Consider the following 17,369-nt stretch of genomic DNA (forward strand, 5'->3'; position numbering starts at 1 on the left):
CCTGTACATATAATCCCTTGTAAACTCTGCCCGTGCCTGTTGGCTCATTGTAAAGTGTGTGTTTTTATCTAATGTGTTTTGGTAATACAAAGGCTATTTTTAGGTCTCGCCTTGCTATCGCGTAAGCAAAGCGAGACTATTGTAAAAGGGCATTTCAAAGTGCTCCCAAAAAGCGGATTGCATTGCTAGCACGCGCACAATCACGCGCTTGGTGCCGCCATGCACTCCGCTTTTTGGGAGCACTTCAAAGGGTCCGCTCCCCCGCCTGGAATGCGCTCCCCCGCCTCGCCAAGCGCGCGCGCCACGCTCCGCCGGGCTTGTTTGTGTTCCTTTCACTGCCGTGTCACTTTCAGTGAAAGCCCCTCCCACTCCCTCCTAGTCAGCTTCATGTTTTTTTTCAGCGGCGGGCTTGTCTTGTTTAAATTGCAACACAGTGTTCTTGTTGGTGTTTTATTTTCAGCCTCTTACAAGCCTGGGCGTGATGTCAGCGATAATCCTTCTGCTGTTTCAGTTCCGCCATTTCTTGCAGTATCGACATTACCACCAGCTCAGCATTTCTTTCTATCGTGCATTAATATATTTGGTGATGTAACACTTTTAAAATGTCTCTAGTGATTCGCCTTTACCATCCACCTCTAATCCAGCTCCTAGACTGTTCCGGTGCCTGTGAGGCACTATCTACTATCGTCCCTTCTTCTTACAACCAGGACATTTCTCACACCCGCTCTCCTTCGTTTCCTGCCATTCACCCATCCCCCTTTCTCCCCTCATTTCACTCCATCATTGCTTTCTACTTCTTCCCGTCACTCTTTTCATATCTCTCATTCTCCCCTCTCACTTTCCAGCTTGCCCTCTCCGTCCTTTTCCTCTCGTCTCCCCGCCCTTCTCCCTTCTGTTTAATTATCTGTCTGCTGCTCTCTCCTTTTCACCTTCTTCTATCCTTACTTTCCTCTCTCCCTTGTATTGCCTCGCCCTCCCACGCCCTTTGTCTCTCTTCACTCCCTCTACCACCTTTCTTCCCCTGTAGTTACTTTCTAATCGCGTTACACCCCTCTCCCGCGCCCTCGTCTCTCTTCTGCCCCTCCCTCCCCATCTCGCCTCCCTTCTCTTTTTGGCTCTGAGAGGGCGACATTTTAGTGGAGTACAAAAATTAAACCAGCATTGGCATAGCCAATAGGTCTCGTCTTTGGGGCCTTATAAGTATTTAGTTATGCAGCACAATATCCCTGGTGCAACAACATCACCTGTTGCTTGGCTAAACACTTATAAGGTCCCAAAGGCGAGACCTATTGGCTATGCCAATGCTTGTTATATAATACCTTGTGTGGAGTTTCTTTTGTGGTGGGCCTTGGGTGTTGTTGCTGGGTGCGCGCACAAACGCTTTACACATTGCCTCCAGGATAAGCCTGACTGCTCGTGCCAAGCTACCAAGGGGGTGAGCAGGGGTTATCTTTGGCGTGTAACTCCCCAGCCCTGACTAGAGTGGTGGTTTCTGCCTGGCCTTGGCGCAAGCCCTAGCCAACCAGGAATCGCCATTTCTAACAGTTACTCTTGTGATTTTTAAGCAATATTTTGCCATTTTAAAAGTTGACACTTAGAAACATTTTCTAATCAAATTACCAATGTTATCCTATGGGAGGAAATTCACTTAGCAGGTAAGTAGGGTTATGGTTACTTTTTCTAGGTCAGTGTTGGATCCTGGATCCAGCACAAGTGTAGCACCTGTAAGCAGTTGAGAAACTACGTTTAAGTTATACAGGCGATTTTTAACGAATATGCATAAGTTTGCAAAATCGACATAAAGTTCACAGAAAAACAGTAAGTGGTTTCCTATGGAAGAAAATTCAAGTTACGGGTAAAGTATGTTCCCGTTACTTTTGTAATCCAGCGCTGGGCTCCTAGGCTCAGTACTGGGACATCTATCTAAAACAGGTACGTAATTACGTTTTCACAGTTGGTACGATTTTTAAAGAATATTTGTAGTATGTAAAAATCGACACTTAGAAGAAATTTCACAGAAAAACAGTCAATGGTTTCCTATGGGAGAAAATTGAGTTAGTGGTAAGTACGATCGTATGTACTTTTCAGGGTCAGTGCTGGGTACCAAGATCCAGCACTGGGATCTCACTTAATAGCAGGTGAGTATTTCAGTTTTCGTTACTCGGTTGATTTTAGGTGAATATTTTAAAGTTTAAAAACTCCACACTTAAAAGAAATTTCAAGAGAAACCAGTCAATGTTACCCTATGGAAGAAAAGTGAGTTATAGGCTTTTGGGTAAGTACTCAACTGGCAGAGCTAAGGTTCTGGGCATAGACTCGGGGGTCTCCCAGGGTCAGGTAGGTACAGTTGTTACACCCTCAGTGGCACAGGGGCAGCCGGGTGCAGAGTGAGTTAGGCCCAATGTTATCCTATGGGAGGCAGGGGGCCCTTGGTTGGTGGCTGCTGACTAGCAGGCCACGTGGTTGTGGGAGCTGGGATCCTGGTCACTTGCTCAGGGCAAATGGGTAAGTAGGTAGGAGTAGAAGTTGCACTGCCAGGGCCACTCGGGCGTCTGGGGGCAGGGTGCTTTTGAGCCGTCGGGCGCTCAATGGATTGCAATGGAGAAGCTCAAGAACGAACAAAGGCTGCAAGCTTGGGGACGAAGATTCTTCAGGTGCCACCACCACTTCGAGAGTTAAGTTGGGTAGTTGGAGGATAGGTAGGTACCCAGGAGTCGGGCACAGGGGACCGCAGGGCGCCGGGTGCAGGGATGCCTTTTGGTGTCGGGAAATCTTACCCTCTGTTGATCGCGGTTGGGGGGGTACCTGGTTCTGAGGCTGCAGCCGTCGTCTGGAGCGCTGAGGTGGGTCCTTGGGTGCCGGATTTGGGGTCACAGTCGCCGGGGGGACGTCCTCGGGGTCTTTGTCCACTCCAGCACAGGCCAGGCTTGGCGGGTGCAGAGTGTGCAGGGTTCGCGGTTCCTGGCTGATGCCAGGGGTTAGATACTTGCTTTGAGTAGAGCCACTGCTCGTGGGAGTCCCAGGTGCTCAGAGTCACAAGGTAGCCAGGTCCTCCGGGGTTTGTGAGGTTGCTGGCCACAGGAGGTGCCGGGATTTAGCAGGAGCAGGTTCGAGGGTCGACAGGCCGGTAGGGCTGGGGCCAGAGCAGTTGGTGTCTTCCTCTTTTTAGGAGCTGCACAGTAGGTCTTCTTGATCTTCTTTGCTGTTTTAGAATCTGGAATCTAAGGAAGGTTCAGGGTGCCCCTAAATATTAAATTTAGGGGCATTACAGGTAGGTAAATGGCTGGGACCACTGGGTCCCTGTCCTGGGGTGGGTACACCCCCTATCCTGCCACTCTCCTGTGGGAGGGGGCAGTGGCCTAGTCCTGATCCGGCAGGGCTCCCCATCTTCAAGATGGCGAGAGCCCAGGTATGTGTTTCACCTCGCCTCCCCCCACCTGAGGAGTGGGGTTGGCAGAGGCTGGCACACCCCCTGTCCTTCCTTGCGGTTTCCGGCCAGTCTCCCCGCCAGAGTGGGGGTTTAGAACCTGTGGGGGCCAGTTGCTGAGTACAGCAAGTGGCCTGGAGAAGCTCTCAAAGGCAGCATGCCTTTGAAGCTTCCCCTACCCATCCTGGGGAAGGAGACCTAGCACCTCGCCCAGGATGTGCATTTTTGCAGGCCCAAGAGAGCGGATGGCTCTCTACCCAGGAGTCCAGCAACATGTCTGCTGTCTGGCAGCCTAGCCAGCCCCTCAGACCAGATGTGGATTGTAGGTTAGGTTCAGGGGGCATCTCTAAGATGCCCTCTGTCGTGCATTGTACATTAAATCCTGCACTGGCATCAGTGCGGGTTTAATGTGCTGAGAAGTTTGATACCAAACTTCTCAGTCTTCAGTGGAGCCATCATGGTGCTGTGGAGTTCGTGTTTGACGAGCTCCCAGCACCATATACTCTTAAATGGCAGCACTGCACTTACAGTGCCCAGGAATGGACCTGGGTACTGTAGGGGCACAGGGCTCATGCTCCTGTGCCCACACCACTGGCATAGGGCACCCAGCTAGAGGGGTGGCTGATGTATGCCAGGGCAGTGTAGGTTGTGGGCATGGCACACAGGGATGTGTGCCATGTCGACTTTCTGTTTTGTCCTGTGCCCAGATACTCAGCCTGCAAGGGCAGTGTGTTTGTGTTAGGGTACAGGGCCTCTAAGTATGGCAGAATAAGGGCTGCAGCCCTTAGAGGCCTTCCCTGGTCACAAGGCCCTGGGTACCTAGGGTACCATTTACCAGGGGCTGACATGTGGCCAGGGTTTGCCAATTTGGGTTTTAGGTTTTAGGGAAGGAACATAGGCCCTGGGCACCTGATTGGTAGGAGTCCAGGGCACACTCAAAGTACATTCAGCAAAAAGTGGGAGCATACCATGGAAGAAAGATGGCACTTTCTCACAGGTAGGTCTTGGAAGGAGGGTTGGGCGCTGGGAGACTCTGGGCGATTTAAAGCAGCACAATTAGTTGCTGGGAGCAGAAGGAGAAAACAGGGAGACAAAAGTGGAATTTGACAACATAAAATTGAGTTTCTGTAACCATATATATTTGTTATAAATAACTTCATATATTCTGACATGTAGAAGAACAGCATTGCGTAACATTAAATGGCATGTAACCTGTGGGATACTGTGCACAAGTGCTCGTGAAATGGTGACGGCGCATGTGACCCGTGAGGAAGTATGTGCAGCGACGTGAAAGGGCGCAGCAAAAAGAAAATTGGTGGTGAAATTTACATAGTTGAGATACTCCAACAATGAATAATTGTATATATAGGTAAAGTCTAGGTGGATATCCTCGAGGAGCTAGCGCCGAGGTTTTCGCTATTAGAGTCGACGGCATTTCGGCCTGTTGGAGTGTTCAGGCCTTCATCAGGATTAGGTTACTCTTATTTTTATAACAGTAGCGTAGTATGTGACAGGAATCTTAAATATCGATGTGCAGGGTCCCTGTATGAATTAGGTTAAGGATGCATCTGTTGGTCTGTAAGGCTCAGAAGTATTCGAGGAAAGTCGTCTCTGGAAGATGGTCCAGAGCGGGTCCAGTGGTTCCTGCAAGGATCCGTGGTGAGGGAAAGCTGCTGGAGTCGGTTGTTATGAAGCAATCGGAAGTCAGCGTGTAATAGATCTCTTGTGGATGAAGCCGGCATTAGTCTGGCCCAAGTGAAGAAAACAAGGAGAAAGCATTGAAAACGAAGGGAAAGCAAGGAGAAAACACTCAAAATGGGGAAAAAGCAAGGAGAGAGCAGTGAAAATTAAGCAAAAGCAAGGACATGGCACTCAAAAAGTGGGGAAAAAGCAATGGAAAAGATGGCAGCAAGAGAGATGAAGCAGCACGGATAGAGCTGAGGCTGTGGACTTCTCAATGGGGTCGCACTGTGGACTCCATTTAAGTAGGTCCTGGGATGAGGGTGGGCTGCTGCGAGGCAATGGTGGGGCTAGGCAAGAAAAAGGCGGCGGGCAGGAGCGGTAGTGAGGGAAGAAACAAGGAGAAAGCAGTGAAAACGAGGGGAAAACAAGGGGAAGACCGGGGTAAGAGCGATGCGGCAGCATGGGGATAGCTGGGCCTGGGGCCTTCTCGATTGGGTCTTGCTGTGGCCTCCATTAAGCAGGATCTGGGAGGTGGTGGGCGGGATATGCAATGTCGGGGAAAAAGGTGGCAGACAGCAGCGTCAGTGAGGTGGAAAAAACAAGTAAAAAGCAGTGAAAAAGAGGAAAAAGCAAGCAGAAGGCACTCAAGAAATGGAAGAGAAAGCAGGGAAAACAAGGGAGAAGCAAGGAGGAGGCACTCGAAAACTGGTAAAGTAAGGAGGAAGCAATGAAAAAGAGGGAAAAGCAAAGAAGGCACTCAAAAAGCAAGGAAAAAACAGTTGTAAGAGCGATACAGAAGCACACGGAGAGCTGGGCTTGGGGCCTGCTGACTGGGGGCGCTCTGCGGCCCTATCATGTAGGTTCTGGGAGGACGGAGGGGTGTTGAGAGGTGGTGGACTGGGCTAGGCAGGAATAAGTTGGCAGGCAGGAGCGACAATGAGGGAAGAAACCAGGAGAAAGCAATGAAAACGAAGGAGAAGTTAGAAGGCATTAAAAACAAGCATTTGCAATGCAATGGGTCTCCCATTTACGCGAGTTTGAGCTATTGACATTGTAAATGGCGATGCCTTTTTTATTTTTGTTTACTTTAATAAGCTCAGCGCTGTCTTTACGGACACCGCGCTTTGCAATGCAATAGGTGTTGCTTTTGGTATTGTAAATAACCATGCCTTTTAATTTTTTTAAAGACATTGCCATTTACAATGCCAATAGCTCAAAATAATGTCATTGCGAGACCTATTGCATTGTAAATGCTTGTTTTAAAGCTGCAGGAAGGTGTAGGAAATCAATAGAGGGGTGACCTTCAAGCTGCAGCTATGTCTTTAGCCCTCATGGTACGCTATGGTCATCCAACCACTCTCTCTAACCGTGGCATATACCACTAATATAATGAGACCATTTTGTATCGCCCTACGGCCCTACCGAGATTTTGAAAACCTTTCGATGCGTACACAGCTGCAACACTGTTTGTTAGTCTACACACGTATTCATGTGCAGATTTGTTTTCATTTATCACCTGGCTCCACAGATTGACCCCGCCACCATCCTAATCTTATTGTTGGTTTTAGTTATTGCATGACTTCTGAGCGATAGGCTTGATGCAATGCCACCTGCCAGATAGCAAGCACTTGGATTTGTAAATTTTAGAATTGATTACGCAAGTCGCATTATTGATGGATTCTTTATAGTTATTTTGTTTTTAAAAATGTGGTTTATAAGCATTGGATTGTTGATGATGAGGCCTTGCTGCTCTGCTATTTGTACGACATGCACATAATCTTATTTTTAAAATATTAATGCTGCTATAGCTATTGTTTTTAAGTTGCTGATTTTGTACAGCACTGCAGTTATGTTGAATTTGTTTTTCATCAAATAAAGATTCAATGAAATTAAATTTACTGACTAGCAGGTGTAACTGAGGTTAGGACTGATAGTTGGACCAAGGGCGGCTCGTCCATTAGGGCGGAGCACGGTCGCCGACATTGCGTTAATGTAGGAGCATGACTTGCGGGCGTTTGTGTAGGGGGGGGACGTTGAAACAAAGCCTGACGAGTAGCGAGGGACGGCGAAAAGCTATACCAAACAGAATGGTTATGCAAAATACACTGTATTTTTATGAAGAAGAGATTGCTCTAAAGACATCAAGAATTGTATGATCATGGAGACCGAAGTATTCCCTTGCTCAGCACAAGGGGACTTCGCCAAGGAGATGCCTGTGACTGAACGGACACGGACATTTCACTTTCTCCAAATTTCATCAGCAGTGCCAATAAAGATTTAGTGGCCATGTACCCTACATCACCTAAGTACGAAGTATGCATCTGCTAATGACTAAATCTACACTATCCAACCCATTTGGTATACATATGTTTGGCTGTCCTTCAGTCAGTTGGTATGTCTACCCTCCTGCCTGCCTGCCCGCCCAACCCACTGCTCAAGTGTGCCTGCTTGTGTATTGTCTGTATTCTCTGCAGCTATCTGCTTACGGTGTGTATGTTTATATGACTTCTGCAGGCATGGGGGTGTTGAACTGAGCGCAAGGTTACTCACACATTTGCTTACATGTGTGGATATGTACCAGTGTGGCTTTTGGCCTGCATTAATATGTGGCTGTATGTCTCTTGGGCTGTGTAGTCAGGTGTAAGTAAGATGACCCGTAGGTCTAGGAGTATGGGTGTCAAAGTGTGCATGTATGTGTGATCTTGTGGCACTTACTATACAAAATCATACCTATTGCTAATCAAGACAAAAAGAAACACAAAAACAACAATGCTCGTCAGGCAATCTGATGTCATTGTTTTCTGTAAATCACCTGTCACACTACAAAAAGAAGGTTTGGACCTAAATGTTTGAGTGATAATGTAACCACACTATATATTACACAAATGAGATTACTTTAGCCAGGGTAACTAAGGTGTAAAACATAGCACACAAGTGTTTTGGTTGATATTAAAAGTGTGAAAGCATGCCAGGTGAACTGCTAGCTATGCATGTTGCTTGCACAATAGCGCCACGGGCCTTCTACTGGGCCCATTTCGTATAAGTAATGAGCAGGAGTCAGCAGTAAGTCCTGGGTTTATGGGACATGGGTCACATTACTTGCGATTTGTTTGCCCTTCAACAAAAAAAAAATAAGATTACAAGCTCCGGGATGCTGTGTGATGTGGTACAACCAGGAGCAGCCCAGAATGTACCCAAGAAACTCGAGTTGAACATCGGTGTTCGCTCCTATTGGCATCACTTCTTGCGCAAGCAACTAAAACGCCCCACTCTGCACTGCTGCTCAACAAATCCATTCAAGTATGTAAACTGGACAATGTGCATGTTACCAAACAACTGCGTTGTTTCAATCCGCGGTTAGAGCCCGCATTTCACACCTCCTCTCTTCCTCCCCCCCCCCCCCCCCCCACGACCCCCACCTACAAGACGCCGAGTCGTCCAGTAAAACCCAACCTAGTTCGAGGAGTGCTCTGGTGACATACATTCCCTGGGACATTTGGGGGTTTCTGGGCAGTTTTCTGTTGTGCACAATACTGCGCGGACGCTAAAAACAACACGGTCGAGGGAAGAAAAACTCTGGCTGAAAGTACGTGCACAAAAATCTAGCCTCCTGGACAGAGAGAGAGAAGCAGCCGGGTGTGATGTTCCTGCAAACACTGGCCGCCGCAGGCCAGCCGTATCCATATTCAGGAGGAGAGGGGGTGGGAGGAGAACACCCAGCTCTAACCAGCGAACGAAGGACCAACAATCTACTTTAACTTTCAACCTTTAAAGCATTTCTGTACAATGTACTGTTTTCAGATTATTCAAGTGTGAGAAAGTGCCATCTTTCTTGCATGGTGTGCCCCCACTTTTTGCTGAAGTGCTGAATGTAATTTGAGTGAGTGTGCCCTGGGCTCCTGCCAATCAGGTACCCAGGGCCTATGTTCCTTCCCTAAAACTGTGCTGAAACCTAAACCCAATTGACATCTCTGGCTACATGTCAGCTCCTGGTAAATGGTACACTAGGTACCCAGGGCCTTGTGACCAGGGAAGGCCCCTAAGGGCTGCAGCACCTAATGTGCCACCCTTAGAGGCCCTGTACCCTGACACACACACACACACACACTGCCCTTGCAGGCTGAGTGTCTGGGTACAGAACAAAACAGAGAGTCGGCATGGCCCACATCCCTGTGTCCCGTGCCCACTACACACACTGCCCTGGCATACATCAGCCACCCCTCTAGCTGGGTGCCCTATGCCAGTGGTGTGGGTACAGGTGCATGAGCCCTGTGCCCCTACAGTACCCAGGTCCATTCCTGGGCACTGTAAGTGCAGTGCTTCCATTTAAGAATATATGGTGCTGGGAGATCGTCAACACAAACTCCACAGCACCATGATTGCTCCACTGAAGACTGAGAAGTTTGGTATCAAACTTCTCAGCACATTAAGCCCGCCAGTGTGGGATCTAATGTATAATGCACGACAGAGGGCATCTTGGAGATGCCCCCTGAGCCTAACCTACAATCCACCTCTTGTCATGTGGGGCTGCCTAGGCTGCCACACAGCAGACATGTTGCTGGACCCAGTGGTCCCTGCCCTTTACCTACCTGTAACGCCCCTAAACTTAGTATTTAGGGGCACCCTGAACCTTCCTTCCTGAGATCCCAATCCGAAACCAGCAAGAAGATCAAGAAACAAGAAGACCTGCCATGCAGCTGCTAAGGAGCATTGGCCCCAGCCCTACCGGCCTGTCGACCCTCGAACCTGCTCCTGCGAAACCCCGGCATCTCCAGTGGTCAGCAACCTCACAAACCCTGGAGGACCTGGCTACCTTGTGACTCTGAGCAACTGGGACTCCCACGAGCAGGGGTACTGCTCAAAGCAAGTAACTGACCCCTGGCATCAGCCAGGAAGCGCGAACCCTGCACACTCTGCACCCGCCAAGCCTGGCCGGTGCCAGAGTGGACAAAGACCACGAGGATGTCCTCCCGGCGACTGTGACCCCGAATCCAGCACCCATGGACCCACCTCGACGCTCCTGACGACGCCTGCAGCCTCAGAACCAGGGACCCCTCCAACCGCGACCAGCAGAGGGTAAGATTTCCCGACGTCAAAAGGCACCCCTGCACCCGGCGGCCCCCTGTGCCCAACTCCTGGATGCCTACCTATCCTCCAACTACCCAACTTACCTCTCGAACTGGTGGTCGCACCTGAAGAGTCTTTGTCCCCAAGATTGCAGCCTTTGTTTGTTCTTGAGCTTCTCCATTGCAATCCATTGAGCGCCCGAAGGCTCAAAAGCACCCTGTACCCAGCCGCCCGAGTGGCCCTGGCAGTGCAACTTCTACTCTAACCTACTTCCCCATTTGCCCTGAGCAAGTGACCGGGAGCCCAGCTCCCACAGCCGCTTGGCCTGCTAGCCAGCAGCCACCAACCAAGGGCCCCCTGTCTCCCATAGGATAACATTGGGCCTAACTCACTCTGCACCCGGCTGCCCCTGTGCCACTGAGGGTGTAACAACTGTACTTACCTGACCCTGGGAGACCCCTGAGTCTATGCCCAGAACCTTAACTCTGCCAGTCGAGTCCTTACCCAAAAGCCGATAACTCTCTTTTCTTCCATAGGGTAACATTGACTGGTTTCACTTGGAAATTCTTCTAAGTGTGGAGTTTCTAAGCTTTAAAATATTCACCTAAAATCAACCGAGAAACGAAAATACTCACCTGCTATCCGGAGAGATCCCAGTGCTGGATCTTGGTGCCCAGCACTGACCCTGAAAAGTAATTGCAACCATACTTACCGCTAACTCAATTTTCTTCCATAGGAAACCATTGACTATTTTTCTGCGAAATTTCTTCTAAGTGTCGATTTTTGCAAACTACAAATATTCTTTAAAAATCGCACCAACTGTGAAAACGTAATTGCTTACCTGTTTTAGATAGATGTCCCAGTGCTGAACCTAGGAGCCCAGCACTGGATTACAAAAGTTACGAGAACCTACTTTACCTGTAATTTGAATTTCCTTCCATAGGATAACATTGCCTGTTTTTTTGCTGAAAAAGTTTCTAACTGTCGATTTTGCAAACATACACATTTGTTACAAAAAATCGCCTGTATGACAAACTCATTATTTCAACTGTTTACAGGAGATGCCCCAGTGCTGGATCCATGATCCAACACTGAGTTAGAAAAAGTAACAATAACCCCACTTACCTGCTAAGTGAATTTCATCCCATAGGATAACATTGGTGATGCTATATGAAAAAGTCGCAACTTTCAAAAATATTGCTTAAAAATCACAACTGTAACCAAAACGCTTTTACTCAATTGTTTACAGGAGATGTTCCAGGACTGAATCTAGGATCCAGTCCTGTGGTTAGAAAAGTAATCCTTAAAGTAACTAATTCCATTTAACTAGAAATTCCCATTGAGCTCAAACACTGTAACAGTTATATTCAAAAGTCAATTGCCTATTGAAATGTATTTATCTAAAAGTATATTTTGATACCCATTGTTAGTTCTAAAATAAAAACACCATATATTTTTATACAAAACCCATTGGCCTAAAGTTCAGTTCTTGAGTGTGTGAGACCATTTTCTGACTGAGTGTGTACAACAAATGCGTTACACTGTCCTCTGATACTGCCTTACTGCTCGACCAAGCTACCGCTTTAGAGAGTAAGGTTATATCTAACTTTAGCCTCTGCCAAACCTATGGGGCCTGTGGACTTAGTGCAGACTGTACCTATTTGGGAACAGTATATACAGTGCCACTTTCTTACATCAAGCGGCTGAGGTTGTGACGGAGCTGCCTGTTAGCCGATAAGAGATGTGACATGCAGTAAAACTAGCGTGGCCGCTAATGTTAGTGGACCGCGCGCCAAAATAATTAAATAAACAAATGCAAATGTGAAAGGGGCCCGCACAGCAAAACAATTAAATAAGCACGGTTGCCGACATTGTGTTTATGTAGGAGCCTGACTTGCGGGCGTTTGTGTAGGGGGGGATGTTGAAACAAAGCCTGACAAGCAGCAAGAGACGGCGAAAAGCTATACCAAAAAAAAGTGCTTAGCGGCTAATTAAGAGACCCTGTCTCCCGCCGCCAGAAAAGATGCAATCCCGGTGGGCGGGCCAAAAGCAGACAGGGTGGTAACCAGGAGGGACTAAAAAGCCTCCTGAACAATCATAACACCCGGTTTTGCATAATTGGTGATGCAAAATGACGCGCACCAATGAAAAACACGGGCAAAGCAAAAAGCGAGCTTCTGGAATCTTATTCCAAGAAGCCCTCGCTGGCGAGGGCAGCGCATGCGCACTGCTAACGCCTGACGAGACCTAAAAACAGAGGGGGGACAAGGGGGAAAGCAATAAAAATGAAGGGAAAACTAGAAGAATAAAAAGGCAGGAGCAAAAGCAAAGAGATGGCACTCAAAGAGTTATTTAGAATGTTTGTAGCCTTACTGACTTTGAGGACTCCTCTGCAGCCTCCCATATATCTGAAGCCCCCTGCAAGAGCTTGTGGGGTTAACAAGTAGGCTGGTGACTTCTAAGTAATATTTCCTATGACTGGGAAGATTGTCAAATATATGAGCCACCTAATAAGCTCACAGAGGAAGTCCTTCAGTGCATTCAAGAGAGATGGCTCTCAGTTAAGTGACTAGTTAATTGCTTGGTAACTGAGTTGCTTGATTTGTAGGACCTTAGTTGTTCATGGGGCATGGTTACTAGCTCTCCATACAAGAGCGGATAATCAAGGTATCTTAACTGCAGACGGCATTTATTAGCGCTATAAAACACGTCTGTTAAACATTTTTGTGACATTGCAGTATGAGAGAAGACCTAAGTCTTCAAAATTGTTAAGCTGGCATATGTTGGAGACTAGAGCCCTGATTTAGAGTTTGTTGGATAGTTAAATGTCTGTCAGGGCGAAGGAGTACTTCACTCCGTCACACTGCCGGACATCCCGTCCACCAAATAGAGAAGTGTCAGAAACTCTATACATTGGTAATAACAGCCGTCACAGCAGTTCATGTCAGTGTTGAAAAGTGTGACAAATGGCTCCAACAAATATGGCAATCGACCTCCAAACATTCCTAAATATTTATATTTTTTCCCCCAAAAAAATTCCAAAGCTGGGGTTAGGTTTTTGAAAAATGTAAAGTGTGTGGTGAGAAAAGTATGATAGAGGGCAAGCAGGTAGGATGAAACGTGACACCAAGGACAGGACGAGAGCGCAGGTGCAAAAGCATATAGGAAGCTATTTTTTGTAGTGTAACACTTTAGGTAAAGAGGAAACACTTCAAACAACATGGTGAAGTGTAATATTTAATGAAGACAGCTGTCACTTAAAAGGAAAAAGAACAAATGGGCAAGCTTTTTTTTTTTTAATGAAAAGGAGTAGGCAAGTGACCGTGCACAGGAAAGGGGAGAAGCACCAGATGGGTGAGCGAAGGGAGAAGCGTCATAAAAAGTGGGTGGGGTAGAAGCTGGGTGGGGGGGAAGCATAATAGAAGACAGGCGGAAGGGGGTGCGGAAAGGGTAAAGCAACACAAAAGGAGCGAGGAGGGAAGAAAAGGCAAAAGGAATGTTTGAGGTAAACAACAGAGAACACAACATGGAGGTGGGGGAAGAAGCACAATAGCAAGAAAGCAACACAAGAGAATCACACAAGGGCGAGGACAGCGTGAAGGGAGAGTATACGAAGTAGACAACTGTAAAACGTGAACTCTCGAAGACATTAACAAAAAGAAAAAAGAGTAGTGCCTGAAAAAGCGAGAAGTGTAAGGACACAGTAATGCATCCATGCTTCAGGGGAGGGACAAACACAAGAAGTGGAAGGAAAGCCCACCCACACTAACAAATGAGAAGCAAGAAAGTGAGCGGGACAATGGAGCCAACCATTTATAAGCAGTGGGTGGGTTCTAAGCCCACTAAAAACTAATAAAATGTCTTGCAACAGACCGCGCATGTGCTGTCTAGTAGGCGAGACCCAAAAAGGGCATTTTGAAACGCTGGGAGACCCAGCGAAAACATTTACGGATGGCAAGTTTACATCACTGGCAGAATTTTGTCTACTGTTGTTGTATATGGACTTGCGCTAAAATACCCAGTGTTCGCATTATTTTTAGCAATGCAGTGTATTTTTGTATGTTAGATTTGTTTTCTGGTCTGTCTCTCAATTTTCGTTCTATAATTGTATTATCTCTTTCGATACATTCATTGGCTCTTTTTAAATGCTGTATTTTATAAGCGTTTAATGCTTTGCATTCAAATAAAACTTGGTTTGTGAAATACAACAAAGACTGCAGGCAAATCGGACTTAATTTCTGTACTGTCAGCATTTTTTATTTGTTGTTATGGTCATAGCATTCCATGGAGGATTCTATTGGGTGATAATCCTTCATGTCCCCCGGTCCATTTCTGACTTGGTCCAAAACTGCTTTGTGTTTTCAGACACTTTCACATTCTCGATATGAGTGACCTTTATTGTTTTAACTCTTTGATCGTTCTGAGTGCTGAGCTCAGAGTGCCTTTATTCTTGTGCCCCAGTGATCTGTGTCCTCCTCCTATTGCTGATGTATCGATAATCCACACACGTATTATCCACTTCTCCAGTGCTTTATCTCAACATAGATGGTTATGCTCACATATGCCTCGCAGGTACCCGTGCTTCTAAGAGTACTTCCTCATCATAAGTATTCAAATATGCCACCCCTCAACAGGGCTTATTTCCTTCTTGCGCTGATTATGCCCTTGCCATCCCAACAAGTTCTCATGAATTCCAAGACCGGGGTGTTTGTATTTGACCCTCCTTTCCTGGCACCCAGTAAGCTGTTCTACTTTTCCTGATCCTGACTCTTCTCATTGTGCTTACACTTCTCCACTCTGTGACTCGGATTGATTCCTGTCCCCCACCCTTGTCATGGGCTCTGACTTTGCACAGCATGTACAGTAGTAGGAGGCTGTTATAGCTTGTGTTTAGGTATGCTGTTGTTACCTGCTCAGCATTGAGAACCTCCTGTCCATGGAGTGCTTGACTTTTCTCAGCAGATTTCTCTCCGGTGGCCAATATGATTGTGTAGAAGGATGACCTAACCACAAAATTCTCTAACGTAGAGGGTGGGTAGGCTTTGGGACCTTCTTTGTGCAAGGAGGAGCCCTGTGTCTGACTGGGGCCACAGTTTGTTCTGAAGTGAAAGTGTTTGATTTGTTGATATCGTCTCATCTGTTGGGATGAGGGAGGGGTAGAGTAATTGAGGTTTTAAACTTGCATTCATCTTTAACCTTGCTTTCCTTTTAGGATGGCTTTGTGCAGAATGTCCACATTCCCAAAGTACGTGTGGACCCCGATGGACGCTGTGCTGTCATGCTGATCTATGGCACTAGACTGGTAGTCCTGCCTTTCCGTAGAGAGACTGTGTCAGATGAACACGAGGGAGTCATGGGAGAAAAGTATGACAGTATCCTGCTTTGTGTTATCCCCACTGATGTTGTCACTTGGCCTCATTGACTATGATCTGAATCTAAGCTCTAGCGGTATTAAAAGCAGGCGCCTGGCCTTTGCATACGTATGCGGCAACACTCCCCTGGCAGACTGATGTATTCAGTGAAACTACCTGACCTCGGAAGTCAGTTACACTGAGTTCTGCCTCAGATCCTTTTCTTCTTGTCTCACCCTGCTTTTTCTTACTCTTGGATCGAAAAGCCCTTTTCTGCTTCTCCTGCTGTGTTTAAGCCAATCGTGTGTTGCTGTACTGGTCTGAGCACCAGTTCATGGGCAGAGAGAGCCTCGTTGTGCCCTGTGTAGAGAACATTTTTTAAGGTACCCTGCTCTAAGTCAGTTGTCTACTGTCAGTTTATGCTGCTGTCATCAGAGAGTAGAGCTGCAGCTTGGAAAGGGTCGAGAGAGAAGACTAGGGATTATGTACAAGGCGCTAGAATATGCAAATGATTCCCATATGAACTCAACATAGCCCTAGAGTTGCTCCCTCACCTTAGAGCAGCAGTTATCTGCATAGTAATTTTAGCAGGACTCACAAGATGCCACACTGCATAGTTCTGTAGTCACCCACAAAATATTTTTAGAGAAAGATTCCGTAGTTTCCATTCACGCTTTCCCTGTTTAATAAAGGAACCAGCCCACAGCACGTACTTAGCAAGATCTTTGTTCCTCGAGTGTCTTATTTAATATATTGAATTTTCATCTTCACAGCCAGAAATCAAGCTTTCTTCCCAGCTATATTATTGATGTGCGAGAACTGGATGAGAAGCTGCTCAACATCATTGACATGAAGTTCCTGTACGGCTATTACGAGCCTACCCTGCTCATCCTCTTCGAACCCAACCAGACCTGGCCTGGGTATGTACCTTGAATACATTCCATCGAGCCCACACTACTCATTCTCTCTGAACCCACCAGACATCGACATTTGTGCACCTTAAATCCAACCCTGTCCTAATTGTGGCCTCTGCTTTATGCAAGTGTTTTTGTTCAGTTTCTCATGTGTAAAAATAGCAAGGTCACTCCATGATGGACCTACAACTCTCCAGTACTGTGATGCAGCTGACAAAAGTGAGCTGTTTATCCATGCGTAGCCAACGGCAGCAACCCCTTTGGGTCACATGCGATGCCTTTGAGTGTGCATAGTTAGGTCGGGTAGATATCGTGCCCCCTTAGCTTAGACCTACAACAAAGTGTTCACTAATTGTGTGATCACTGTATGTTTGCTATACAAAGAATCTTTATTAATTGACTTTGTGACCCATGAGCACCTGGCTGTGCAAAAAATCTATTGGCCAACTTCTTGGCCCATGAATACTTGGCTGTGCAGCAAATCTTTGACTGGTTTCATGGCCTATGTATGTCTGGCTGTATATCAGACCCTTACTGACTTGCATAGTGGTCTGTACAACAAATCTCTGCTTACTGACTTTGTGGCCCCTGAATTCGTGGCTGTATGACAGATCTTTAATTAAGGGTTTCTTGGCCCATCAATAACTAAATTGCTGAACTACAGATCTGTGTCTGTTTGTGGTCCATTAATGGCCAGCCGGCCTTGCAACAAGGCCTTGTGTCCTATGAATGCATACCAACTCAACAAAGCTGCATTAAGGGGGTTTGTTTCCTGTGAATGTCTAGCTTAATAATTTTATTTTTATTTTATTTTCCAATTCAGTAATTCAATACAAACCAATCATAAAAATGAGGATGATTAAAAAAAGGGGGATTAAGAATGCAAAATAACAGGAATAAGGGCTCAGTTTCCACTTTGCAACATGA

At 46.8% G+C, this 17,369-nt stretch overlaps 1 protein-coding gene across 2 annotated transcripts in view; it reads left to right on the forward strand.

Moving 5' to 3' along the window:
- CPSF1 (cleavage and polyadenylation specific factor 1) overlaps nucleotides 1–17,369 on the forward strand; it is a 514,820-nt gene that overhangs the window by 38,623 nt on the left and 458,828 nt on the right. For both annotated transcript variants that reach the window (XM_085604356.1, XM_085604357.1), the window contains exons 6-7: nucleotides 15,390–15,541; nucleotides 16,302–16,448. In XM_085604356.1, the coding sequence (XP_085460482.1) occupies nucleotides 15,390–15,541; nucleotides 16,302–16,448 (299 nt within the window). The remainder of the gene's footprint in view (nucleotides 1–15,389; nucleotides 15,542–16,301; nucleotides 16,449–17,369) is intronic.

The sequence above is a fragment of the Triturus cristatus genome, chromosome 5_1 (assembly GCF_964204655.1).
Source record: "Triturus cristatus chromosome 5_1, aTriCri1.1, whole genome shotgun sequence".
NCBI classification, from domain to species: Eukaryota; Metazoa; Chordata; class Amphibia; order Caudata; family Salamandridae; genus Triturus; species Triturus cristatus.